The sequence below is a fragment of the Myiozetetes cayanensis genome, unplaced genomic scaffold, assembly GCF_022539395.1.
Source record: "Myiozetetes cayanensis isolate MyiCay16 unplaced genomic scaffold, myiCay2020 scf3, whole genome shotgun sequence".
Taxonomy (NCBI): domain Eukaryota; kingdom Metazoa; phylum Chordata; class Aves; order Passeriformes; family Tyrannidae; genus Myiozetetes; species Myiozetetes cayanensis.
Window position 1 is genome coordinate 57,412,741 of NW_026087521.1, and position 25,066 is coordinate 57,437,806.

The 25,066-nt window shown below is 47.1% G+C and overlaps 4 protein-coding genes across 6 annotated transcripts; 2 read left to right on the plus strand and 2 right to left on the minus strand.

Annotated features, from left to right (window-relative positions):
* Nucleotides 1-19: 19 nt before the first annotated feature.
* ADCK2 (aarF domain containing kinase 2) lies at nucleotides 20-9,576 on the plus strand. Its single transcript, XM_050325477.1, has 8 exons — nucleotides 20-967; nucleotides 1,677-1,823; nucleotides 3,048-3,176; nucleotides 3,837-3,932; nucleotides 5,881-6,132; nucleotides 6,979-7,107; nucleotides 7,219-7,272; nucleotides 8,472-9,576. The coding sequence occupies exons 1-8, from the start codon at nucleotides 20-22 to the stop codon at nucleotides 8,613-8,615; spliced, it is 1,899 nt and encodes a 632-aa protein (XP_050181434.1). The 3' UTR covers nucleotides 8,616-9,576.
* Nucleotides 9,577-10,886: 1,310 nt separating this feature from the next.
* Nucleotides 10,887-18,054, minus strand: LOC126645266 (uncharacterized). Its single transcript, XM_050325481.1, has 6 exons — nucleotides 17,909-18,054; nucleotides 16,856-17,027; nucleotides 15,468-15,712; nucleotides 13,768-13,931; nucleotides 12,906-13,053; nucleotides 10,887-12,008 (listed from the first exon to the last, which is right to left on the minus strand). Exons 2-6 carry the CDS (start codon nucleotides 17,010-17,012, stop codon nucleotides 11,883-11,885), a joined length of 840 nt encoding a protein of 279 aa, XP_050181438.1. The 5' UTR covers nucleotides 17,013-17,027; nucleotides 17,909-18,054; the 3' UTR covers nucleotides 10,887-11,882.
* Nucleotides 18,054-23,567, minus strand: LOC126645265 (uncharacterized protein C11orf16 homolog). 3 transcript variants are annotated; one of them, XM_050325479.1, is made up of 6 exons: nucleotides 23,187-23,565; nucleotides 22,821-23,018; nucleotides 20,725-20,813; nucleotides 20,364-20,541; nucleotides 19,001-19,229; nucleotides 18,054-18,476 (listed from the first exon to the last, which is right to left on the minus strand). In XM_050325479.1, exons 1-6 carry the CDS (start codon nucleotides 23,244-23,246, stop codon nucleotides 18,061-18,063), a joined length of 1,170 nt encoding a protein of 389 aa, XP_050181436.1. In that variant the 5' UTR covers nucleotides 23,247-23,565; the 3' UTR covers nucleotides 18,054-18,060. The 3 variants fall into 3 exon arrangements, with proteins under 3 accessions (XP_050181436.1, XP_050181435.1, XP_050181437.1); XM_050325478.1 differs by having other exon boundaries at nucleotides 22,821-23,567; XM_050325480.1 differs by lacking the exon at nucleotides 23,187-23,565 and having other exon boundaries at nucleotides 22,702-22,952.
* Nucleotides 23,568-23,694: 127 nt separating this feature from the next.
* On the plus strand, nucleotides 23,695-24,909 carry NDUFB2 (NADH:ubiquinone oxidoreductase subunit B2). Its single transcript, XM_050325482.1, has 4 exons — nucleotides 23,695-23,867; nucleotides 23,965-24,112; nucleotides 24,199-24,306; nucleotides 24,833-24,909. The coding sequence occupies exons 1-3, from the start codon at nucleotides 23,695-23,697 to the stop codon at nucleotides 24,271-24,273; spliced, it is 396 nt and encodes a 131-aa protein (XP_050181439.1). The 3' UTR covers nucleotides 24,274-24,306; nucleotides 24,833-24,909.
* The last annotated feature ends 157 nt before the right edge of the window (nucleotides 24,910-25,066 follow it).

Sequence of the window (25,066 nt, forward strand, 5' to 3'; positions counted from 1 at the left end):
GGTGGCGGCAGAGCGCGTGATGGTGGCGGGTGGTGCCGCGCGGCTGCTGCCGCTCCCGATCCTGATCCCGATCCCGCTCCTCCCGCGCGCCGCCGGGACCAGGATCAGGGCGGCGCTGCCCGCACGGGCGGCCCTGTGGCGCCCCGGGCTGCGCGCCGGGCGCTGGGGCGCCGTGGCCTTGGCCGTGCCCGCGATCGTGCCCGCCGGGGCCGGCTGGAAGGAGAGGCCGGGGCAGCGGGCGCCGGCGTGGGCGGGGGAGCGCGGCGCGGAGCGGCCACCCCGGGGGCTGCTGTGGCGCTTAGGGCTGGTGCTGCGGCTCGGGGTGCGCGCCTGCGGGCTGGTGCTGCGCTTCGGGCCGCTGCTCCTGCTGTACCCGCTGAGCCGGCTGTGGCCCGGCATGGGCGCTCGGTGGCTGCGGCTGCTGCGCAGGGCGGCCGAGGCCGCCGGCCCCACCTGTGTCAAGCTGGGCCAGTGGGCCAGCACCCGCAGGGACCTCTTCTCGGAGGCCTTCTGTGATGAGTTTTCCAAGCTGCATGTCGAGGTGAGCCCGCACCCCTGGGGCCACACCGATATGCTCCTAAGGAAGGCCTTCGGTGAGGACTGGACGGGCATCCTCAAGTTCCCAAGCCGGGAGCCGGTCGGCTCGGGCTGCGTTGCCCAGGTCTATAAAGCCTATGCTGACCTCACTGCTATTGGCGGCTCCCGGGCCCAGGAGCTGCAGCAACACTCGGAGTTCAGGTCCGCTTTTGAAGTGTGGGAGGTGTCAGGCTTTAGAGGTCTCCTCAGGTGGCTGAGAACGAGGAAGAGCAAGGAGACACGGGATGAGAGGAGCAGGGAGGAACTGAGCCTAGCAGACTGCTCCCAGGGAAGTCCCATGAGTAGGATGTCCCTTATGGAGCAGACGGCCAAACCACTCCTGAATGCCAATCCTTCATCAGCCAGACATCTCACGCCTGTAGCCATTAAAGTAAGTCGTACACCTGAATAGTAGATGTATGAAAACTGACTGCGCTGGATGAGGTCAATCAGATTTTAATTCCCATAGGGATGAGTGGCTGGCTAGGGCCAGGCAGAGTGAGAGAAGGGATGCTGTCTTCCTTGGTGTCCTTTCTCAGTGCTTTTGTTCCAGCCCAGCGCAATCCACTGTTGCAGTGGCCCCAGCTCTTCCCAGCTGGAGAGCTCAAATACCTGTGCTGCCTCTGGCACTGTTTGACATGGCATGTGGGTATTGGGAATGCCTACAAGGGCCCAGTCTACATTAAAAAAATTATTATTAAGTGCACCTTCCAGACAGTGAAACCCCTTCTCTGCTCACATGAAGAAATCTGGAACAGACAAGTTCTTTCCAGCAAAGTTTATTTAAAGAAATATTATATTTCTTGTATTTGAGCAGCTTCTGATACTAGTCAAGGACAGGGCTGGAGACTGAAAGTGGTGGAAAATGTCTTTGGGTGAGGCAGTAGCCTCCAGCACAGATTAATTCCATTTGACAATTATAAAATGTTTTGTTACAACTTAATCCATGGTGAAATGTGAATTCTTCTGGGGACCAGCTGAAGAAGCTGCTTGGCTTCCAGTCTAATAGGCTGGGTTCTGTCTATTTGGAGTGTATCAGTTGAGCTGATTGCAATGGAGTGTTTGGAGAGCTGATCTTGCCACTGCTCATTCTTGTGCAGGTCCTGCACCCTGGGCTGGTGCACCAAGTCCAGATGGATCTGTTTCTCATGAAGATGGGCAGCCGCCTCATTGGACTTCTCCCTGGATTCAAGTGGCTCAGTTTGACAGAGGTTGTGGAGGAGTTCGAGAAGCTTATGATGCAGCAGGTACATGCCATGCCATGGTCCCCACTTACTGAAACAAAACTGCCCTTTGTCTTGCTACTGGCTGGCCCTAACTCTGTTCACTCTGCTGCATTTTAAAGGGTTAGATGAAGGCTGGCTTGTTCTTTACTTACGTTCTTTATTCTAATCAATCACATAATGATAGTGTAGGAAAGCTTATATGCTCACAAAGTAAAAAAGCAAAGCAGTGACAAAATTTAACAGTCTTTGTTTGATTTAGAAATACTTTTTAGACTTTGAAAATCATTCTGAAAACATTCTGATTCATCCATGTTTTCTAAAGACTCAGTCCTGAAACATTACTAATATCAGACTTACAAAGATTTCACTACAGGCTTACTTGGGCTTATGTTGCTATTAAAATGAACCATTATCTGCTAGTTTCATTTTTGTGTCTAGATTGCAGAGTCTGAAGTCTGTAACAAGCTTTTGAAAGCCTTAATTATTTTCTACTATTGCAAAAACTCTACACAGTAAATTCACATTGTAAACTGTTGACTGTAGTCAAATGTGACTTGAGGTCATTAGTACCAGTTTAGTCCATCAGAGCTTTTGGTGGATGTGCTAAAGACTGAGGGTTAAGAGAACATGTGATAGGCTCACTGTAGTTTTAATTCCCTTTGAAAAAATGAAGTATTCCTGGGATCTTTCCCACTGTCAGATGAGAGAGGTGAAGGAAGGTTATCCTGCCTCCTTGAGCAGTAGCAGACAGGAAGAGGCCCTCACGTCAAGACACTGCATCACTGAAGAGCCAGGGCCTGGACTTTGCATAGTGGGTTATTTTGTATCCTTTACATTAAATTTCTTCCTGCTGTGGCTGCCTGTCTGTTAAGTGAGGCTGGGGCTGCAGTTCATTTGGCCTGTCTGCATGTCTTGCAATTTGGACAGCAAGCTTTGGTTCAGGATCTTGTGTCTTCAAACATAATGCAGTCCTGGTCTGTTTTGAGACACCATGCCTATAGTAAGGCACCCAGATTTCAGAGGTGCTGGGCTGTGGGCCATCCATTACCCAATCTGTTACTCTGCTCTTCCATCAGGGAAGCTATAAGCATGTAAGAAGTACCTCTCTGATTTTGTTTTCATTCTGGCTTTCTGACTAGTTTTGTTGGTATTGAGTATTGCACTGTCCAGTCCTTTCCTCATACAGGATCTTGAAGATCTAGTTGAATCTGTTTTCCAATGTGCTTTTTCTGTGTCTCCCTTGAGATTGACTTACGCTACGAAGCCAGAAATCTGGAGCGCTTCCGACGAAATTTCCTAGATGTCGATTTTGTGAAGTTTCCAACTCCCCTTTGGCCTTTGGTAACAGCAGATGTTCTAGTGGAAACGTTTGAGGTAAGAATTTCAGGGTCTTGGAGTGGTGGTAGCAGTGAGATGGCCCTGGGGAGAACATGCCAAGGAAGAGTTTTTTTTGAGAAGGGATCAGAGGCAGAAGGATGCTTTTCTCTTATTTGCTTAAGGAGAATTGGTGTCCTTCCTTGGTGTCTCTTCCAGTCTTTTTGTTGGTAAGCAATGCATCCCAGAAGACAGGTGGCAGACAACTCCATGAAGAAGTGGACACTTGGCCTGAAACCAAGCAGACCAACAGTGTCTCCAGCCACCACCCTGTGCTTGCCTGTGCTTTGCAAACCAAACCACACTCGAGCTCTCCTCTGTGGTGGGTCAAAGCAAGGAGCTCAGCAATCTGACAACTTTCTGATGTTTGTCTTAGTTCCCTGGTGGATGTTTGAGTCACGAACCAGAGCCACTCTCAGCCTTAGTTTTCCTGCCTGTGATCCTGGCAAGGGTATTTCTGTCCCAGAAATACTGTCCCCCTTTCCAAAGAACAAGCCCTTTCTTCTCTCGTGTTCTCTACCACACTGGGTACAGCCTCTATCTGGCAGGTCCTTTCTAGGGTATTGTTATCACCTTCCCTGAACTCCTGGCACCCAGATAAAGGTGTGGCTGAAGGTGGGACACAGGGTGTGTTTGACTCCAGCTCTGTCTTTATTTCAGGAGAGTGAGCCTATTTCACACTACCTGCATGCAGAGATTGCCACAGAGCTCCGGCAGAGACTCGCAAAGATGGGCATGGACATGCTGCTAAAGATGGTAGGCGCTTGGCTAAAGCTGGAAGTGAAGGTGGTTTCCCTGCAGAAGCCTTTCAGTTGGGATAATAGGACAATATGGCTAAAGAGAGAACCCATTTGCTTCCCACATCTCCTACCTGCACCCATGTCCAGAGGGACATGGACTCAAAGACACTGTTGTGCCTTTGCAGCCAGCCCCTGGGTGCCAGGTATCTTGTTATAACCCAGGACTCGGGCACTGTGGCACAGCACAGCTCCTGAAAGTGGCAGAGGGAGGGTCTGTACTGAATTTACAGTGTTACACAAGGCCTGAGTAAAGCCTGGCCTAGACAGACCACTGCTGTGGAGTCTGACACGGAGCTTCCTGCGCTGCAGACGGGCCATCTGCTTGCACGCAGCAGGACCGGCCTGCACACCTCTGTCAGTGCACTGCTTGGGAAACACACTAATCCATTTAATCAATATTCACAGATTGCCCAAGTACTGTGTAGTGCAACACAGTTAGCAAATACCGTGTGCTCTGCAGAGACTCTGGATGCAACTCAGGGAAAACAGCAATAGCTGATTTCTGTATCGGCTCCTTCTCTAGAACTGCCTTTCTTTAAGGAAGAGCTAAATACAGAGTAAAGAAAACAAACCTGGCCAGATGCAGCTTCTGGCTGTCTAGTTCTTCTGTGGCTGAACGTAATCACAAATTATCTGGAAAGGAGTGTTGAGAGGGTGATACAATTGTCTTGTGAGGAACCATGAGAACTAGCAGGGAAGAGTTGCGAAAGATCCTGACAGTACTGAGTGAGTGAGTGGGCTCTATGTGTCAGATGAAATGCAGCTGATAACTTCAGCATTGTGCTAGGGTGATGGCAAGCCTCCAGTTCTGATTCTGTGGAATATGACAGGCTCTGAAACAGCTTTTACTACTCAGAAAAGCAACGGTGAAACTAAAAAGAGTTTTACGCTAACATTGGTTTCAAATTTTAGGAGTAGAAAAGAATTAAAGAGCAAAGAAACAACATTATGTCTTCAAGTAAAACAAATACCTGTTTCTTGAGTACTCTGTGTAGTTCTAGTCCCTCGTTGTCCAGTACCCTCCAGTTCAAGGGCTGTAATAGAGCTAGAAGAGGTGCAGAGGAAGGCAGACAGGATGATTACTGGCGCTGAATGGCTTCCACACTGTAATGGTGAAATAATTTGGACTCTTAACTCTGGAAAGCAGAAGAATGAGTAGCTTATGACAGAGATAAATGCAGTCATGAGTGCACAAGAGTGAATATTAGCAGAGGTCTTTTTTTCAGGCAACACCTAAAAAAAATGTTTTCACACAACTCTAATTATTTATATGGTAGTTGGACAAACTCATAGGAAAAATTAATGAAATACGAAGATAACCTTGGGGCAGGAAGTCCTGCAGTCCCAGATGGCCAGGAGATTTAGTGGGGAAGTGCTGTTTTGTGCTTGCCCTCTTGCCACTCCTTGCTGGTGCTACCTGCTAGCAGAGTCAGAGAAGGGCTACGTAGATTTGTTTCCTCTTAACTTGTTTTCTTTACTTTCCAATACAGTTGTAAGGTGGACTGATGTCCTGGATTAGACAAACTTAACCACTTACTATAACTCTTGGCACTGAATGGCAACTGCCCTATTCTTACTGCATTTCTCTTTGCTAAGGCCCACTGGTGTGCTCTCAGTTTAATTACCAAAGAGCACCTCCATTCCCGGTTGGGACTCCTGTCTGTCCTACCTGACCTCCAGCAAACACACTGGGTTGCTCCACACAGCTCTGCTGACTCCCTGCCATGTCAGCACAGCTGGTCTCCAGCAGAAGCCTGGAGTGCTGTGGTGCTGCCAGGGGAAACACACCGTCATTAGGGATGGTGGCAAACAGACCAGGAACAGACCTCTGCTGTTTGCCTGGGGGTTTCAGTGAGGGCAGGTTTGGTTGGAATGAGCTTCTCTAAGACTTACCTGTCCTCTAGATCTTTGTTGACAACTTCGTCCATGCTGACCTGCACCCCGGGAACATCCTGGTTCAAGGCACGGCCCGTGTGAGCACCAGCTGCAAGGAGCAGACGGCCCTCGTGGACCTGTGTGACACACTCGTGGTGGAGGTGCAGCCGCCGCTGCGGCCGCTCTGCCTGGTGCTGCTGGATGCCGGGATCGTGGCGGAGCTGCAGAGCGCTGACATGCAGAACTTCCGGGCGGTTTTCACGGCTGTGGTCCAGGGGCAGGTGAGGCCTCTGTCGTGGGGCGGGGGAAGGGAGACAGCAGGAGAGTCTGACAACCCAAGTGAGAGTTTTCCCTGTATTTCCACTTAAAATCCTCTCTAAGAGGGGCAAGGAGACTTGCTAGCATGGAAGCTATACCAAACACCGGGCTAAGATATTCCCCTCCAGCAAGGATGCTGCCAAAGTGGAACAATTTCAGTGGCCCAGGAAACAGAAGGTGTATGGCTGCCACTCCCTGGTTAGGAGTGCTTCTGCTGCAAGTTAAGACTTCCTGGGAGCCACTTGCATTGGAGGCTGCTGCAGAATCTGTCAGGTTTTGCTAGAGAAGGGGAGGGAATGGATTAACATCTTGATCTTCCATGTGTTCCCTTCTGCAGCCTTGCCGCTGGAAAGTCCAGGTGCCTTTCTCCATTTTGCTGTTGTGTGTCAGCATCTGTAGAGAAGAGTACATAAAACAGGTGGACTGTCTGACCAAGAGGGCAGGCTCCTGCATATAAGGAGAACTACTTTATCCTCCTTCCCACCTGAAAAACACTTTCAGATAGACTAGAGAACCTGGTGCTGATGTCTCCTATTCATTCTGAGAACAAGCATCTGTGCTCATACTTGCCTGTTGCTGATTCCCAGCTGCAGGTTGAATGGCTTACCAGCATATCTCGAGAGGGACACATTTTGTCTTGGTCTGTTTAGTCTGCCCAAGCAAGCCAAGGAATCCACGCTAAACCATGTATTCAGGCCCATCCTGTGCTGCCAGATGTATTTCTCAGCTACTAAGCAAGAACTGCAGACAACTGGTTGCAAGTTACCAGCGATCAAGCCCTGATTCTCTTGTTCCAACTTGTTCCTCAGGGGGAGAGAGTGGCAGAGCTGATCCTGCACCACGCCCGCGCCAACCAGTGCCAGGACATCGAGCGGTTCAAGGCTGAGATGGCAGAACTAGTGACCAAGGTCCGGGGGAACACCATTGCCCTGGGGAAGGCAAGTGCACCGCGTCTCATTCTCACTCACCTGCAATTCAGTGCAACTTGGCACCGAAAACTGAAAAAAAAGGGGTTTTTGATCAGTTGTTCACTTCTTTTTGTATTCCAGCTGCAGGTGGGAAATCTCCTCTCGAATGTCTTCAAACTATTGATGACCCATAAGGTGAGGTCCTGTCACTGTCTGCCTTCAACAGCTGGAAGTTTATTTGGGGAGGGAGAACTACTGGGAACATGAAGGGCTAGCAAGGAGGGGGACTGACTTCTGAAATGAACTGCTAGGAGAGGAACTGCAGCAATGTAACCAAGTGTTGCAGGCTTGCTGTTTCTTGGCATGTTTCTTAGGTATGTCTGTTTAGTTGGGTTTTTTTGGTCTTAACACTACATTTAATGGCTGATATTGTTTACTAAAAGGAATATTTTTGTAACACATAGTTTTTCCTACCTTTCTTTGTAGTCTCTTAGAAGCAGAAAATTAAATCTAATATATATTCCACTTCTATATCATTGCATGCTTTCTTCCCTGGACCTCTTTCTTGATATGGGGTTATATAACAGCACCAGGCCATTTTACTGGTTTGTTAGAAGGCTCAAAGGTGAGAAGTTGCTCACAGGATAGAGATAACTACTTATAACTGATTATTTAGGAAACAAGTTTCCACAGCTGCAAACAACTCTGGAAATCAACAGAGCTGTGGTGGCCTGAACTAGAGGAAATGAAAAGGTTGTCAGCCACTTTGCTCACTGTGCAAAGGGTCCCTCTAAACATTCCTTACTTAGAGGTTTTTTTGTCATTAAGCCTCATTAAGTAGGTTTCTAGTGAAATGAAATGTAATTTAGGCCCTTACAAAGCAAGTCCTCCCAAGTTCTTAGTGCCCTGGCATGCCTTGAAACAATCCTAGTACCTGGCTGGGAATTGGGAAGCAGCTTCTTCACACAGAGAGCAGAGAATCATTTCCTCTGACCTGTGGGGTCTTTTATGGCCGTTCAGGTGAGCTGCCCCTTACACAAGCGCATATGTTCAAGCATGTTGGATAGTAGATGCAGCCACAGTGAGCACTTCTAAGGTCCTGATGTTCTTGTATGGAAGAAAAAGAAAACCCATTCCCCTTTTTGTATGAAAAACAAACTCTTGGGTTCCCTTAGTGCACTCACCCTGAAACTGTCCCCTTATGTTTGGGCCTGCTGCTCGATTTCAGTGAATTCTGAAACTCCAGTTGGTGGAGTTGCATTAGTTTCAGGTGTGCATGTGTTCATAGCAGCCTCTTACCTTCCCTCTCAGCTGAGCCAGAGCTGGGACCTTGGTTGAATGGGCACAGAAGAAAAGAAGGTCCACTGAGTCCATTTAGTCTCTTGTTGTTCTAGGTGAAGCTCGAGAGCAATTTTGCTTCCATCATCTTTGCCATCATGGTTCTGGAGGGACTAGGTCGCTCACTGGACCCTGAACTGGACATCCTAGAGGCAGCTAAACCACTGCTTATCAAAACTGCAGCTTCTGTCCTCAAATAGACTCCTGTGGCTGCTGCCCTCTCCCTGTGTGGGGTTACCTGCGCTGTCTGTGACCCAGCACGAGGGAAGCTGCAGGTGAAGTCACGTGTGCCCTGGGGACATGCTGTGCAGTGATTACTCTGCATTAATGTTGCCTTCAGTCGTTTCAGCCGAGCACCAGGCAGGGGATGATCAGAAGGTCTATTCCAGAAACCAGAAGACTTTGCACAATTGGACATTTCTGACTCATTGCACAGTTTTAAGAGCTAATGTGCTCTGGTAGTTTTTAAACTGATATACGTATCTTAGGTGCACAAGATGACTGCAGCCCGATGAGAAAAGCAGTCTTACTTGTCTAAAAGTCTTCAAAAAGATGTTCATTGATCAAGTCTGTTTTGAAATACATCAGGTTAAATATTTAAGGTTAATTTACTGACTTACCTGTCACTGTGGTATAAGAAATGATGTTCTAACATCACCTAAGCAACACAGGCTGAAAAAGCCAATAAACCTCGTTGTCTTTTGTACTTTTAACTTCTACTTTTCTTGTAGAAGTGTCCCAAGATCCTGCATGTAGCGGTCTGCTCTTAGTCATTTTGGATGATAAAAACAGACCAGTCATTTTGATTTTTTTTTTCCTCCAAACTTCTGTACTCCAGCACATTATTATGGGAGTTTGATTATAAACAGCATAATAAAATATTTGCCTAGGCAGAAAAACCTAATTCCATAATAAAAAGCAACTTCTGGGAATATTTGTACTGCTCTTAATTTTTATGTTTCTGAAGCTTAAAAGTCTTTTTTTTTTATCTTTGTGTGCTTCCTTCTACTACCCTCCCCCATGCTAGTGTCACCCTATTTAATTCAAAGCCTTTACTGATACGCAGATTCTTGGGGTTTGTTTCCAGTAGCTGCAAAGCAAGAAGTCTAAGAATTTTCCTAATGGATCAAAAACATGTTGCAAATGTTTAAAATTGAATAAAGCCAGCAAAAGACCTAGATTATATGTGGCATTCACAGTCAGTTATTTTAATAGCAGTATTAAAATTATTTTATGGCTGCATTTTAATAGTGAGAAATATAGTCTATGAATGACTGGAAATACTGTGATATTAAATATGTTAGCAGATATATCATATGTGAAATAGCAGTAGTGCAGGCTCTGCAGTGGTCTGTTCTCAGATGCTTAAGCAATGAAAAGAAAGTACATAAGCAGGCAATCTGCTGTTTTATGGTGATTATAAAGTAAAGGTTAATGGCATATAAATGAAGTCTGAAAAATAAGTTTAGGTTCAGCTCAATATATTTCATGTACTTTCCTTTAATCACTGCATATTCCATTTCCAAGTGCTTAAGGATAAAAACAGCAGTAGGGTTTAATATCTTTTAAGCTTCAGACTTGTTTCTCTAAGTCTAGTTAGACCAAAGTCATAAGTAGGCACACCATTGTCCCGACTAGCACATGATTTTATGTAAAAGAGAACTGAAACACGAAGAAAAGCGAGCAACCCCGAAGCATCACATTAAAGAAAATCTCCATGAGCTGCCAGCACCCACTTTCCATCAGAGGGGTGTGTTCCCTCTTCCCTTCCCGCCCAGCTCAGGACAGAGGTGCCAGGCACAGCCTGGGCCTCGCCCATCAGTTGTGCAGGTCTTGGGCACAACCACCCGTGTTCCTACTAAGCAACTTCCAGACAACTGTTCCAGAGCCCAAACAGAGTGTAAACCAAATGACGGAATTCCATGTCCAAAATGCAAAACTGCAGTTTCCATAACATGCAGCAAGTTATATTTTTTTCCAGACCTTAAGTTAAACAAAATGTCAAAGCCTTCACTTTGTATTTAGGCTCATTCTTCCTTTACCCTTTTTTTTTTTTTTTTTTTAAAAAAACCCACAACAAGTCTGAGGATGGCTCATGCATATTATGGATCCTAAAGTTTAAAAATACCCCTTTCAGCTATTAAGGCTTCTGAATAGTTTGTAAACATCTGGATGAGAGACTTAACTTTGTCTTTTTAGGGGAAAGCTGAAGGCAGAGCCTCTCCATTATCCCTAGAGGAATGCAGTCTGAGACTTACTGCTAAGAAACTGCTGGGCATTCAGAAGATTTGGCAGGATTTCAAAGGAGCTCCCTTGTACAAATTTTCTTTATTTTACCTTTTTTTTCTTAAGGAACTGCCATTATCACCTGGTGCTGTATTCTTGTAAAGAGCATACCTTTTTATACTCACACTTTTGGTTGAGCAGTGTGCCACAAAAGGTGTAACATGTTTCTAAGTATACACAGAATGTCAGGCAACAACATTTTAATTTTGTATCTAGTTTGGTTCCGGGCATTACTCGAAACAAGGTATCACATATATTGTATTTATTTTATCATAATTCTGTGTAAAATAAGAACATATTTCCATACAGCCCCGAGTGTTCCAGCAAATAAACTGTGCCACATCCATTCTCCTTCCCTAAATATCCCTCTGAAAAGAACAGGTACATTTCTGGTTACCCAGAGCTGATAACAGCATTCCCTGTGACACAACCACTGTGTTTTGTTAACCATCAGTCTACCAATTCATTTGTAGCATTCTCCCCATTTATTCACAAAGAGCAAAAGGTGTGGTTATTGTAACCAAGGGCCCTACCTGAAAAGGTGCCCGAGTATCTTTCTGACCTGCTTTGGAGGCTGCCAGCCTGCCAGCCAGACCGTAGGCCAAACAGAAACCCAAGCCCACCACTGGGTTTGGTGACTCTCCAAAGATAGTTATTTCACAGATCAGACCTTTTTGTCATCACAGTGCCTAGAAAGGGGAACTTGTCATAAAGCAAACAAACAATCAAACAAAAAACCCCAAACAACCATACCCTACACCACTTTCTTTTTCTATTTTGGGCTTCTAAAAGTCATTCCTCCTCTAAGGGAGTGACCAAGCAGTACCTACACCCTGACAGTAGAAGATCTGTACTTACCTGAAGCCCAGGCTGGTGAACTAGAATAGTAACTCCAGAAAGAAAGGCATGTAAAGGACAGAGCTGGGGAAGTGCACTCTGGCTGCAATGAAAGGGAGATTAAAGACCTCTCCGGGAATTGTAATTCCACTTGTCACAACTGTGGCACACCGAGTCACACCTACAAGACAAAGACCAGGTCTGTGAATTGCTCGAGGGCCTCTCCCCCACTTTGCAGCTTCCTTACACTAGCAGGGATGCCCAGAGTAGCCAAAGGGTCTGTTCTCTGAGGTACTTCTGGAGGGTCACGGATTCTTTGGTCTTCTTTTTCCATCTTCTGATCTTCAGTATCTGCTCTGGAACACTCTCACTTTGGCAGCCTGGTCCTTGTTTTGTTGCTCCTTGTCCTGCTCCCGTGATTCTTGCTCCAGCATGTCCTGCCATGACTGCATTCTGCTCCTCAGAAACTCCTACATAAAGATATTTAAAATTGTACAGTCAGCTTTCACGTCAAATTTCATCCTCAGTTTTCATCTATGTCCAGCTCTGTGGCCCCCAACATAAGAAGGACATGGACCTGCTGGAGCAAATCCAGAGGAGGGTCACAAAAATGCCCAGAGAGCAGGAGCACCTCTGCTATGGAGACAGGCTGAGAGAATTGGGGTTATTGCTTACAGCACCTTCCAGTGCCTAAAGGGGCTACAAGAGAGCTGGAGAGGGACTTCTTACAAGGGCTTGTATTGATAGGACAAGGGGGAGTTGCTTTAAATTGAGAGTAAATTTAGATTAGAAATTAGGAAGAAATTCTTTACTGCGAGGGTGGTGAGGCACTGGAACAAGTTGCCCAGAGAAGCTGTGGATGCCCCATCCCTGGAAGTGTTCAAGGCCAGGTTGGACAGGGTTCTGATCAGCCTGATCTAGTGGAATATGTCCCTGCCCATGGTAAGGGTTTTGGAACTAGATGACCTTTAAGGTGCCTTCCAATCTAAATCATACTATGATCCTCACTGGTAGAAGTCAGAAATGGGTATAATCTGTGGAAATTCATTCCTTGCATGCAGAAAGACTCCTTTTATGGCAGAGATGGAGAATTTCACTTCCCATCTTTCGTCTTTAGACACATGTGAAAAAAAGTTACCCTTCTTTAAACCCCTAAATGATGTAGTTATATTGGATATAAAGCAGGTGAAAGACAAATACTCCAGACGGTGCCACTGCTGGAAACACAGCAGAAGGGAAAATCATTTCTGGAATTGCCCTTACCAGCCTTTCTCTCTCTTTTTCAAAACTCCTTTCATTGCATTCTGCCTGCAACTCCTCTCTCTCTGTGAATGCTGTGTCTTTAAGAACTGAAGCCTCTGACTTGCCTTCCTCTTCCCCTCCTCTCGAAAGGAGGATTCCTTCCTGCTCCTCTCAGCCCCAGCAGCCTGGAGCAGTGCCATGTGCTGCAAAGCTCTCTCTTTGTGCTCCAGCTGTTTCTCCAGCCCTTGCAATGTTCTCTGACGCAACCGTTGCCTGTTTCCAAAACAAAATTTCTCAAATTTCTCATAAAGAAAGAGCAATAAAAAAGACAGTGCATGAGACACAAAGCAGATATTCTGGCAACGTGTGCTCAGTTAATATTCCAGGACCCTTTGTTAGGTTATGATGGTTAAACCTGTGTCTAAAACAGAGGTAGCAAAACTCCCAAATGGGCTGGTGCCTGCTGTCAGCTCACTGCAGTCATCTGTCCACCTGACTACATAAACCTGGTGTGGCCAAGAGTTGTTGGCCCTGAAGACCAGGAATCCGGGAGATGGATTGTGCAGACAGGGCTGTAGGACTGATCCAGACAGCTGGGTGCCTGTGTGCTGCTGGTGGAGCCCCTGAGGCAACAGAGGAGAAGGCACAAAGTGGGTCATGGGAGTAATGCAAGGTCCTGCTCAGCTTAAGTGGACTGTGGGACCAGAGAGCTAGGATTTGAGAGGCCCAAGGCCCTTTGGTCTGAGAACAAGATTGAAGAGAATTCACCCCTGGAGGTAACACTAAAGGCTACAGGATCCATGTGTTCCCGCTCCCACATACCTCAAGAACCACCTTTTATTCCCACTAGGGAACCACTGTGACTCCTCTGCAGTCTGTCCTAAAGCACAACGTGTGATGTTCAGAAACTGAAGGGGAGCACCAGGGAGCAGATGTTACCAGCCTTCCAACATCTACCACAAAAAGCAGGTAGCTCCCAGGCATCACCTCTGGCTGTCCTTGCACAGCTGCTGCTGGATGCCATCTGCCTCTTGCTGCTGCTCCCTCCTCAGCTGCCTCTGTTCCTCTTTCCTCCTTTTGTGCTCAGTCTCAGCTCTGTCGAAGTCCATCTCTTTCCATCTCTCCTGAGATGCACCATTAAGGATTGATTTCTAAGTGAAAAAAAGCCAAACTGAACCCTTAATCCCATCAGTGTATTTTTCTAATGCAAACTGTAAACACACAAAACCAGAACAGCTTAGTTCTAATGTCACTCTTGAGGTCTGGAAGCTACACTGGCTCATGAATACTGCAGTTGCTTCCCACTCATGAACATGCTGAGGGTGATGCTAAAACCTATAGAAAACATGAGGCTTAACCAACAAAGGGGTGCCTGAAAATCCACTGTTCTGCTTGTTCTGCTGTTGAGCCAACGCTTAAAGATGCCCAATCTTTGTGTCACCTTTCATGTTTCGATGGAAAATCCAGGTTCTGAACACAAATTATATTACATATTCCTCATTAGATTTTATTAGAAAGAGAAACACCTGCCCCCCTCTGGCCAAACACAAAATATTCCCTGAGTTCTCTGCAGGTGTAGCAGAGAACTTCACCTGTTGTCTGAGATTTCTACTTATGCTCAAGCAGTTTTTGTGTGTTCTTCAGCAGTAGCTGCATTTCAGTGCTGGGCAGTGCTGCTAATTTGTGTTTTTAAATGCACTGTGCTGTGCAAAGATATGAAGGAGCACCTACAAGGCTCCTTTTCATAGCCAGGGTGAACTGTTTCTTTCCTTTGTACTCCCTACAGTGCTCTGTACGAGGGAAGGAGCAAGGAAACATCACCAAAACTTTAGACATGCATTCAAGTTTACATTCCTAGAGCTGTTTGGGGGTGGAACAGAGTTTCCACAAAATATTTTCCTCTCCTTCCTCCTATTCCCAGCTGCAGTTAGCACGTTCCTGCTGTTAGCTGCTCCTCTGCAAACAGAATGCCACCTCTCCAGTTCTTTCCAACTCTAATACCACAAGCTGGAAAACGCTACAGGACCTTCAAATGAGATCTTGCCAGTCTCACGTAGTATTTTGACGGGTTTCTCTTAACACATTGATCTGTATGGCTTCCCAGTGGCTGTAAACAACTTTGTTCTCCAGTATATTGCTATTCCTTGCAAAAAAAATGTACCTTGTGGGTGTTTGTGTTTAATGACATACAAGGGGAGAGATCAAAGAGAGAACCAAAGGTATTTTATAGGTGGGAGGTGAAAAAATGGTGTTTTCCAACAGGTAAAGTACTGGCCTAAAGTTTAGCAGACAAAGTTCCACCTCAGTCCTGACATGCACTCTCTGCTGTGGGATTCAGCTGACTATTTAGATTTTCTCTTTTGGTATCCATAAAAGAGGAATCAGTTTTTTGCTGTCTAGTAGAGCTGGCAGAGAGTTTTATTTAGAAAATATTAGATCCAAAATAAATAAAAAAACCCTCTATCAAAAGTGCTGAGTAAAAATACCACAAGTGCCCTGCCCTGTACAACACAGATTCCCAAGTGGAAGCCTTAAGTTTCTACTTGTGCATAACCATTATTCTACACAGGCATAATTTTTGTTGCAGCAGAAACCTTTGCAAGAGATCAAAGGAAAGAACATTCTCACACGACATAAACAACTCTCCTGATCCTAAGAGCTAAATCTGGCTTAGACCAAATACTTACTGTAATGCTTTTGTCTTTTGGAAGGTTTAGAAGTTTTGTGGATCTCCTAGCCAGCACACTGGTGGTACTGTGTGGTCTCTGCACACGTAGAGCTGATCTGATGGTCAGGCTGTCTCTCTCTAGTGATTGATTCACTTGGTCGAAGAAGCTTTGGTGCCTGAAAGGAACCAAAGCACTGGTTCCCAGGGAAGGGCTCCTTGGGGAATGCTGGACTGGAGCTTCTGTCACTCTGGACTCAAAAAGACCTTGCAAATAAATTAGGGCAAGGACATATGAGAATATAGGAAGCTTATAAAAAGAAAGTAAGTTAAAAGAACAAAAGGTCTTCTTGTATAAAATATATTCAAGTAGGACTTTTATAACATTTTCCTCTGAGGGACATTTTTTAGTCTTCACAAAACAGGTTCCAGCTTCTTTCCAGAAACAAGCTTGCTATTGCAGTCAGGGAAGAGTTCTGCCTGGTAACACAAGATTTCTGAGTGCATTAACAGCTACTCAGGCTAAGGGATTGTTTACATGGCATTTCACAGACAGACATGAGCTGCTCTGAGATGAGTGAAAATGATAAATCTCTTGATGGGGCAAAGCCTGAGCTGTACATCCTGCTGAGAGCCAGGAGACATTAGCTTGGGCGCAGCACTGTGCTAATACAGCTTTTGGGTAGCTGAGAACACGAGCAGAGTTTGCTCACACCCTTCTGCTAAAGACAGTGCAGACCTGAGTGGCAGCTGCTGCACAGAACGATGATGGAACACCAGCTGGGAGGAAACATGCACCCCTCTGTGACTTTTCATTCTCCCTCTACCAGCAGTGCCACAAAGCAACAACAGAGAAAGCTTTAGGCTTTCAGAATCCTCACCTAAATGCCTGCCATTGTCACAAAAGTAAAAATGAGAATAGCAACAAATTGATTAAAATTGTGATCCAGCCCCTTTTGAATGTTAAAGGGAACAAAAGTTTACTCAGTGACAAGCAATAGTTTTCAGCACAGATAAGAGGAGTGTTCTGCAGAACAGCCCTGGTGACATCTTTTTGCTATAGGCAGTAATAGTTAATGCTATTATAAAGATTAATTTTTAAAGTAAGGAAATTTTATAATAAATAGTATTTATACTGAGCGTTATGATAAAGGTTAAGAAAACCCAAAAGCTGCTACTGCAGTAGCTGTAAAAGCCAAAAAACCCTGATTTCCATCTGAAAATTCTTTCACCTTGAGATGATGAACTACTTCCCAAACCAAAGCACTATTAATATTATAAAGATACTCCATAATCATGGCCACAGTCACAGCATGGCATTATGGCATTTCCTTTTGAAGCATCAACAGTTATGGCAACAGATCTTAGACACAATGACCTGCTGCAGTGATATTGTGTGGCAAGACTTACTTTTGGGTAAAAGAGCTACAGTTCCACTACCATGATTGTGTTTAAAATTAGCTTCAGTTTCAGCATCCTGCTGTCTGCTCTCTGGTTCCTCCTCGTGATCTGTCTCCATTAACCAGCTGTCTGTGTTGACAGCAGTATCAACCATAGCATGAGCCATCTCCCTCTGAGCACCCTAGAAATGACAAGAAATGCATTCAAAATCCAGACCCAATAAGGAAAAGAATAGGTTAGTTTCATAACTGAAGTTTAACAAAATCAAAAAGACAATCTCTGGGGGAGTTATCTGGGGGAGTTCTTTACTAAAGAAACAACTCTTAGGTAGAGGATTTTCTGATCACTTCATGGGTTTGTCTACATCTTCAAATGACCTAAAACTGGCAGTACTTCTGCCTGGAAGGGTCAGTACAAAAGAGATCAGGTCAGAGGAGCTCTGACTGAAAGACAGTCCTGTTTCTGGCACCTGCCAGAAGTCAGGATTCTAACCCTCACAGAGATAAGCTTGGCAGTAGCTGGTGCACATGATCCTCCTTACTGATCCTCACCCTGTTAACAAGCACCAAATCAACTGCTGAGGATAACTTAAGTCTCTTATGGTCTTTGACTGAGAGAGGGGACACATCTAACAGGGTGGAGAAGTACCTTAATAGACTTATGCAAGAGACTGTCTTGGTATGAAGCAATCCTTACTTTAATCCTTATCCAGTGTCAAGTCTTCCATCTGACATTTTTTCCTGCCTTTACCTCCTTCACACAGAAACAGCATGTAGAGGAACTGGGCTATGCAACACTTCTTATATTCTGCATCCATGGAAGAAATTCTAGAAGCCTGCTCCAGCCAGGGACAATGACAGCTTATAACTCTTTCCCTGGTCAAAGGATCAGGAAGACAGTGCAAAGTCTCTCCATTCTTTAACAGGCATATATAAGGGCCAGGCCTAAAACCTCTAGTAATTTTTTGGTACCAAGGGCAGTAAACTTCAGGTAACAAAGCAGATATTTATACAAATAGCAGACCACATACTGACAGAAGAGCCAGGGTGAAGCATTTTTTACCTTCTTAGGTTCTATAACCTCATTGTCCTCTTCCAAACAAGACCAAACACCTTTTGGAACATTTTCTGTCTCTAATCTCGTCTCTTCCTTTTTCTCTTCCTCTCTGGAAACACTTTCTGAAGATGTAATTCTCAATTCAGACAGTTCCTCTTCTATTTTCTTGCTGAGCTCTTCTCCAGCCAAGCCTGTTCCTGAGATGAAGGCATTTCCCTGCTGCACTTTGCACCCTGCAGGCCGTGTGGGTTCCCAGGCTGCCAGGCAGCACTGGGGGAGCGAGGTGCACCCCCAGCTGCACTTAGCACGTGGATGAGCTGAACACAGACCCCTGGCCAGCAGTCCAGGTCTGAGTGACCCAGTCTGTAGCGTCCTGAGGCTCTATAACCTGGTGTCACAATGTATGGGTAATGCAAGCTTGAATCTACCACCATCTGCCTGGCTGCTAAAGGCATCTGCACTTCTAGGATGATGCGTTCGCTTAAGGGCAGAGGAATCTGCAGAGCTTTGTCAGAAGACACCTCCCTGGTCTGCCCATTCCAGAAATTCACAAGGACTCCACTTCTGTTGTGTGCTGTGTGTATTAAAAACAAAAAGGTAGATAATGTATTAGCAGCAGAAAGCTGGAGTTAAAATAAGGACTTGTGTTTCAGACAGTTTTGTAACAACTTTGATGGTTTTTTTTCTTTATAGGTTGAAAATGTCACCTTCTTTTAAACTTCCTACGAGGAGACAGGGGATAACAAAATTCTCACTTGTCGCAGTGAGGCAGGATTTTACGCTGAAATAGCAGGAAACTAGACTGACAGACAACCAGGTGAATATTCATGAGGGCCAGGAACATTTTTTGCTTTGTGTTGGGAGGGTGCCATGCCCAACCCCCAGCTTTTCAGGAAGTTTTCACTCATAGAACAAAGCAAACACACATTCTGGGAGCTGCATTAACTCTGACACTGAAAAAGAACAGGCTGCTTAGTGCCAACAACACAAACACAGTGAAGAGAACCCAAGCAGCAGGTGGTGAACTCTCCGGGATGGAGACTGTTCTCTTTCCCATACAGTGACCAGCTCTACTAAGAAAACCAAAACATCCCGTACCTAAATGTTCCTCCTTGCTCTCCACAACCTTTAGCACAGTGCCGGGGCCAAAACGTTCAGCTCTAGCCTCCCACGGCGCCAAGACCCTGTCTCCAGGAGCGAGACGCTGTCTCCTGGCATCCTCGTAGTGGAGAATGTCGTAGAGAGGCGTTTCCTGCAGGCGGAGCTGTACCTTGCCTCTCCGAGCACGACTTTTGTCAAACTCAATTACAAAGCGTTCCCTGGAGCCCTACAAGAGTAAAACATGCGGTTTGCAAGGCAGACATCTGGGTCCAATTAGCGGCCAAACATTAAGCGCTAAGAGGGAAGTGGCAGAAATCCCAGGAAGCAGGACGTGATCTGGAAACGCAGCTTTCCTCTTCTACCGGATTTTTCACTGCACTGCGTCCATATTGGATTTAAAAGTAAATAAAACACTGGGGTTTAAGGGGCTGACAGCTCTTTCTCTTACTTTCTCTTTGAATTTAGATTTTAGTAAGAACACATTTAGCGTGCTAAGGCAGAACTTGACCAGGAAGACCTCCCATAAGAAAATGAGTAGCCAAAAGAAACTGCTGCGCATGAAGCAGTTCTCTACACAGCAGTCAGAAGGGTAGCAAACCAGTAAAATGTCATAACTGTCAAAAATTGAAACGTTTTAATTTAAGCATTCAGCAATGGGTGTGGGGAAGATCTGTTACTGAAATCTCAGCCTGGTCTGCAGATCTGTGAGTGCACTTACACAAATAATACTTTCAGCTCCTACTCCAGTCATGCCACTCGTGCCTGTAACCGCCCCCATCTGTTCCACCCCACACTGGAGCTTAGAGACTCACCTACACTAACACCAAAGTTCAGTTAAATAACCTGCAAACTGCGAATGAACTGGGTTTTTAAAGAAAGCCTGCAGGGGGACTTTCTGTCTGGCATCCACAATCACCCAGCAATTCCCAGAAACACAGATGGGAGAGAATGAGGAAAGCTCTCAGTTTGGTAAAGAGGAAGCGAACCCTGGAGACAGACATTTTGGATTACTAGTTGCTATTTAGCTAGCCGACTTTGCTGCTAGACTGGGCAAAAGTAGACAACAGGGATAAGGGACCTGTTTTGTTTGTTTCTGAATAAAACCTTTTTATAACTACAAAAATGGACTGATCTCCAGGCTCCTTCTTCTTGCAGGGTTCCTCACAGTAAACAACCAGTCAACACCAGGTGATCAGGTAACAGATTAAAATAGGATGTGGGGACACAACAGTGGTTATGAAGTGCCCTGTATCACAGGAGAGCCACCCCACAACAAGGGCATGTGACTGGTGAGGAATGAGGACAACAGGGAAAAAACCCCACAGATTCTCTTACAGCACAGTTCCCAATAAATACTTACCTTCACCTCTTGGGCAATGTGGCCCAGGTAGTAATAGCCATCAGTTTCTCTCCTTGCCAACACACGAGCCCCCCTCACTAAACTGGAAGCCTCTGGGGATGCATCAGTGAAATGACTTTTTGCTGAGGGTATCGAGGGTGCACAAAGAGGACAGGGGTTCCATGCACAAACAGGAAAGCTGTGGAAAACAAAAATACAAGAAGTAATAAAGACGTTGGCAACAGAACTTCTGCAACTTACTGCAATGAAAACAAACTAAATCAATATGGAGCACACCCCCCACCCTGCAATAACTGTCTTTGATTCCTAGCTTTTCTCCTCTCTGCTTTTCCAGCAGCTCGTCTACAGATTTTGAACTTACTAAGTCACTGGACATCTTGGCAGCAGACAGCCATGGGAGTCTTTATTAGTGTGACAACACTGGACATGTGAGATGGACCTGGAGCTTACCTGGAAGGGGGAAGGAGGAGATGGAAGCAGAAAATGAGCATGATTTTTGAACACTTACATCCTTAAACAGGAAATACTGTTCATAAAGTTTACTTTCAGTGTATTACTTCTCTCTATAATTCTTCCACCGTATCTTGTGGTACTGTGCTGCTTATCTGTAAGATCACCACAAATGGTTTTGATTTTGAGAAATCAGTTTTGGAAAGAAGAAATATTAGAAAATAAAACATAAGAACTATATGATAACCCCCACCTTGTGTTGCATCTGGTTTGTATTCAGCTGCTAGGTATGTAGCAGGGGTATCTCTGTTTCTTCAGTCATTATGAGACATGCTGTTCAAAGGACAATGTGCCATTTCAAGGACACACAAAGCTATTGCAGGTGTCCAGTTTGGCCCATCTCGGATCCTATAACAGATTTATTTTACTGTGAAGGAGGCCACTAGGTGTGCAAGTCTCAAATCAGAATAGTTTTACTTTCTTACTAATCCTTACACCTTTTAGTTAAGGTGTGATTTTAGTAAAGAGCTTTGAACCTGGAAAAGACACCCATTTCTCAGGACAAGGCACAGCTTGGAGTCAGGCAGCAGAAGAGGGGGAGTGCGAGGGTTCTGGAGCTGCCTCTCCCATCCCTGGGAGCAGGTACTGCTCAGCAATGCAGGCACACCAACCGTGCTGGCTCCCTCCCAGGCCCTGTGCCCCGGCTCTCCAACAGCAGCGCGTGTGCAGCCAGTGCCCACGTGCGCACTGCAGCTGTCCAAGCTCCCCGAGCCAGCAAGAGCTGACAGGTCAGTGAAAGGATCCGAAGTCAAGGAAGAAGGAAGGAGGTGGGGGTTGAGTCTAGGGAGACAAAGATGCCTCTGCAGGTCAAAGGCAGCAGTGGAGACATCCGGCCTGAGCAAGATGGAAGACGCGAAACGTTTGAGAACGGCGACACGGGGAACAACATGCCAGGGACAGCGAGAAGGCAGAAAGACAAAATACGAGGCAGTTGGAAGGTGGAGTTGACAATAAAACTATGAACCTTATATCAAAAGTGTTCAGCTTTTATAGAAAAACATAAACTTGGTATGGACCACATGGCAGCAAGTTTTTGCATTGATCACATGTTAAGTAAAAACAAAGATTGAATAGTTTGCCCTGTTAACTGCTGCTGAAAATGCATCTGAGGCTCAGATGAGCAAGGAAATTAAAATCCCTTAACTACAAGGATGCCCACTGCTGTTTCAGCTGAGGATGTCAGCTGTTTGGGATGTTAACAGAATGAGATTATGTTACTTATTTAAAATACAGTATTTGATATCCTTCACCCAAGGTTAAAACAACACAAAAATCTGTAAATCAGGGTTCACTGTCTGTAGGCAAAGCTGTATAATGACTAGCAAGGAAAATGGAAAACCTAAGTGAGGCATTTTGTTCTTTCCTTTGGGACCTTCACCCTGCACCTGTCAGAAACATGTGCTTTCAAGTGCTAGTCTGTAAAGTTCAATGAAATCACAGGCAAATCTTTTCCTGTAAAAGTAAATGGAGCCAGAGCAAGATACACCCAAATTTGACACCAGGTGTTGGCGATGATGCTTTTTGCTCAGGGGCTACACAAAGCACTGTCTCTCCTCCCAAGCAGGGATTCAAGGTACAGGTGATATACAACTGGAAGGCTGGATACACCAGCTCGGGATGTCAGGTGCAGCCTGGCACAGAGATGCCAAACCTATTTAAAATCTTTATCTCCAGATTCCTTTGGAGAAGGTAAAGCTGCCAGGTAAAACAAAGTTACTCTTTCAGAGGGCCACAGAAACTCCTCCCCTGTTCTCTTTAGTGAAATGTCATCCAGTGAAGATTCAGGAGGAACTAATAAGCATGGACTAATCTTACATTAGCAGCATACCTTGTAAGGAAGGGTAGGGGGGAGTCTGATTCCTTGAAAGGACTCCTCTGATAGTCTAGCTACTTTCTCCATTATTTTTTGCTTCTTTTGGGATCACCTGGATGTCCCAGAAGGCATACCATGCGTACTGCTGGATGAAACTGGGTCTCCACAAGAAGTTGGTAGAATTCCTCCGACCCTTGCTCTGGTATTTGCTGGTGAACAGATACACCTGCCAGCAGACTGGTTCTTCCAATGCCACGTTTCCAAGCCACAGGGATCGAAGCCAGGCTGCAGCTCCAGGGTCGCTGCTGAGTGAGCACTGACCACTGCAGCACCTGTGGGAGGGTAAAAGGGAAAGAACAACAAAAGCCCCTCACATGCGCGTGCCTTCGCTGAGGCGGGACAGGTGGGAATTCTTTATTAGGCGTATCTGCGCTGAGGAGCCCGGGAAATCGCCCCTGCCCTCCCGCTACCGGCCCACGGAGCGGGAAGAGGCTCCGCACCTGGTGCTCCTTCAGGAACGCTTCAGGCCGGATCCCGACGCCGAGGGTGAATCCCCGCATCCCGGGAGCCGCCGCGCGCGTGCCCCGTTGCTAGGCAACCGCGCTCCGCGGGCTGGACCGCCCCGGGCGCCCAGGGATGGACACAGCGCCGCCTGACTCCTGCCAGCCCCTTCCTCGGACACCGACAGCCCGCGCCGCCTTCTCCCCGAGCCCCAAAAGCGGCGATTTGGCTGGGGAAGTCTCCCCCCGCTCTTCGACCTCCGTGGGCGACGGCAACTTGTGTGACCCACGGGCAGCCCCCGGTTAGCGCCGCCGCGCCGCTCCCAAGTGCCGGGCAGGGCAGGTGTGCGGGGACAGCGGCGCGGTATCCCCACAGCCCGCGGTATTCCCACAGCCCGCGGAGTCCCCACAGCCCGCGGAGTCCCCACAGCCCGCGGAGTCCCCACAGCCCGCGGTATCCCCACAGCCCGCCGAGTCCCCGCGGCCGGCGGGCGCTCCCGAGCCCGGGATGTCCCCGCCCCGCGGTGTCCCCGCCCCGGAAGGCGGCGGCGGCTCCAATGGGCGCGGCTGTTGCTGGGCCGTGCGGGTGACATTGGGCACGGACATGGTGGTGGCGGCGCTGGCCCGGGCGGCGGCGGCGCGGCTGCTGCGGGCCGGAGCGGCCGCGCCGGGGCGGCGGCGGTGAGCGGGGAGGGTTTGGGGGGTTTGAGGGGTTGCCGGGGCGGGCTGGGGGTGCCGGGGGAGCCCGGAGTGAGGCGGGTCCGTGCGTGTGCTGCAGCGCGGGCGGCGGCGGGGTGCACATCGCGCCGCGGTACCGGCAGTTCCCGGAGCTGACGCGGGCGCAGGTGATCCGGAGCGAGTTCCTCAGCGGCTTCATGTGGTTCTGGATCCTCTGGCACTTCTGGCACAGCTCGGACATGGTGCTGGTGAGGCCGTCGTGGTGGTGGCGGCGGCAGCGGGGCGAGGGCCGGGGTCGGGCCCCGGCCGCGCTCTGATCGCGTCTTTCTCCCAGGGACACTTCCCGTATCCCGACGCTTCGGCCTGGACGGACGAGGAGCTCGGGATTCCTCCGGACGACGAGGAATAGGCGCGTCCAGCGGCGGGGGCCGGCAGCACACGGGTACGGCTCCCGCCGCCCCTCCTCGCACGGCCCCGGGCTGGGCTTTGCCTTGGGAGCTGCGGTGCAGCCCCGCGCGATCGTGCCCGGCTCTGCCTCCTGCTGGCACCGCCGGAGGTGCCCTGCTCTCAGCGAGTATGCGTGCACTGGTGTACGAATACTGGCAACATAAGCCTTCAGTGTTACAACTTGGGGTTTTTAGGAGTTGTAGCTTAGCGGATACCAGTTAAAAATGGTTTTCTTTAAGCTGTTCTGTAGACCTAGCATTACCTAGCCTGGAGGACATGCTCTCTCTGTTTATAGGGAGATCTGTCCAGATGTCCCCTTAAAGGTTTGAGGGTTTTGCTTGTTTCCAGTTCTTTAATTACCCTGTCTTCTAAGCTGTTGTGTCACACAATACAGCTCTAAAACCAACAGCTTCAACTACTGCTGAAGGCAGCATGGGCACTATTGAGGGGGTCCTTCTACTCTTCGTGGTGGGAAAAGGATGGGTGAAAAGCTTCTCAGGATTCTCTTCTGTTACTTTCAGGTCCCTGGAACTAATGAGGCTCTTGGAACCAAAGTTTTGGCTCCTGGGTCCTTATTTCAATAAAACTGTAAACAAAAGTGTAAGCTAAATTGTATTTATTTTTTTTTTTTTTTAGTAGCATATCTGGAGAATGACCACTGCAGCTTTAGATGTGGGGTACTTGAGTCCATGTGAGCTTCTGTAATGCCTGCTTGATAGAGAATGTGTTGGCCCCAAGAAATAAGGTCTGTGAGT

What these genes read in the sequence shown, in the direction of transcription:
- ADCK2 (XM_050325477.1), top strand. Translation starts at nt 20, where the DNA reads ATGGTGGCGGGTGGTGCCGCGCGGCTGCTGCCGCTCCCGATCCTGATC. An exon ending in AGAAGCTTATGATGCAGCAG is followed by an intron (nt 1,824 to 3,047) that starts GTACATGCCATG and finishes GTCTCCCTTGAG; the next exon opens with ATTGACTTACGCTACGAAGC. An exon ending in ACACCATTGCCCTGGGGAAG is followed by an intron (nt 7,108 to 7,218) that starts GCAAGTGCACCG and finishes TTTGTATTCCAG; the next exon opens with CTGCAGGTGGGAAATCTCCT.
- LOC126645266 (XM_050325481.1), bottom strand. Translation starts at nt 17,012, where the DNA reads ATGGCTCATGCTATGGTTGATACTGCTGTCAACACAGACAGCTGGTTA. An exon ending in CAAAAGACAAAAGCATTACA is followed by an intron (nt 13,932 to 15,467) that starts GTAAGTATTTGG and finishes TTTTTCACTTAG; the next exon opens with AAATCAATCCTTAATGGTGC. An exon ending in CTGTGCAAGGACAGCCAGAG is followed by an intron (nt 13,054 to 13,767) that starts GTGATGCCTGGG and finishes TTTTGGAAACAG; the next exon opens with GCAACGGTTGCGTCAGAGAA.
- NDUFB2 (XM_050325482.1), top strand. Translation starts at nt 23,695, where the DNA reads ATGTCCCCGCCCCGCGGTGTCCCCGCCCCGGAAGGCGGCGGCGGCTCC. An exon ending in GCCGCGCCGGGGCGGCGGCG is followed by an intron (nt 23,868 to 23,964) that starts GTGAGCGGGGAG and finishes CGTGTGCTGCAG; the next exon opens with CGCGGGCGGCGGCGGGGTGC. An exon ending in ACAGCTCGGACATGGTGCTG is followed by an intron (nt 24,113 to 24,198) that starts GTGAGGCCGTCG and finishes TCTTTCTCCCAG; the next exon opens with GGACACTTCCCGTATCCCGA.
- LOC126645265 (XM_050325478.1), bottom strand. Translation starts at nt 23,246, where the DNA reads ATGCGGGGATTCACCCTCGGCGTCGGGATCCGGCCTGAAGCGTTCCTG. An exon ending in CCAAGATGTCCAGTGACTTA is followed by an intron (nt 20,542 to 20,724) that starts GTAAGTTCAAAA and finishes TGTTTTCCACAG; the next exon opens with CTTTCCTGTTTGTGCATGGA. An exon ending in GAGCAAGGAGGAACATTTAG is followed by an intron (nt 18,477 to 19,000) that starts GTACGGGATGTT and finishes TAATACACACAG; the next exon opens with CACACAACAGAAGTGGAGTC.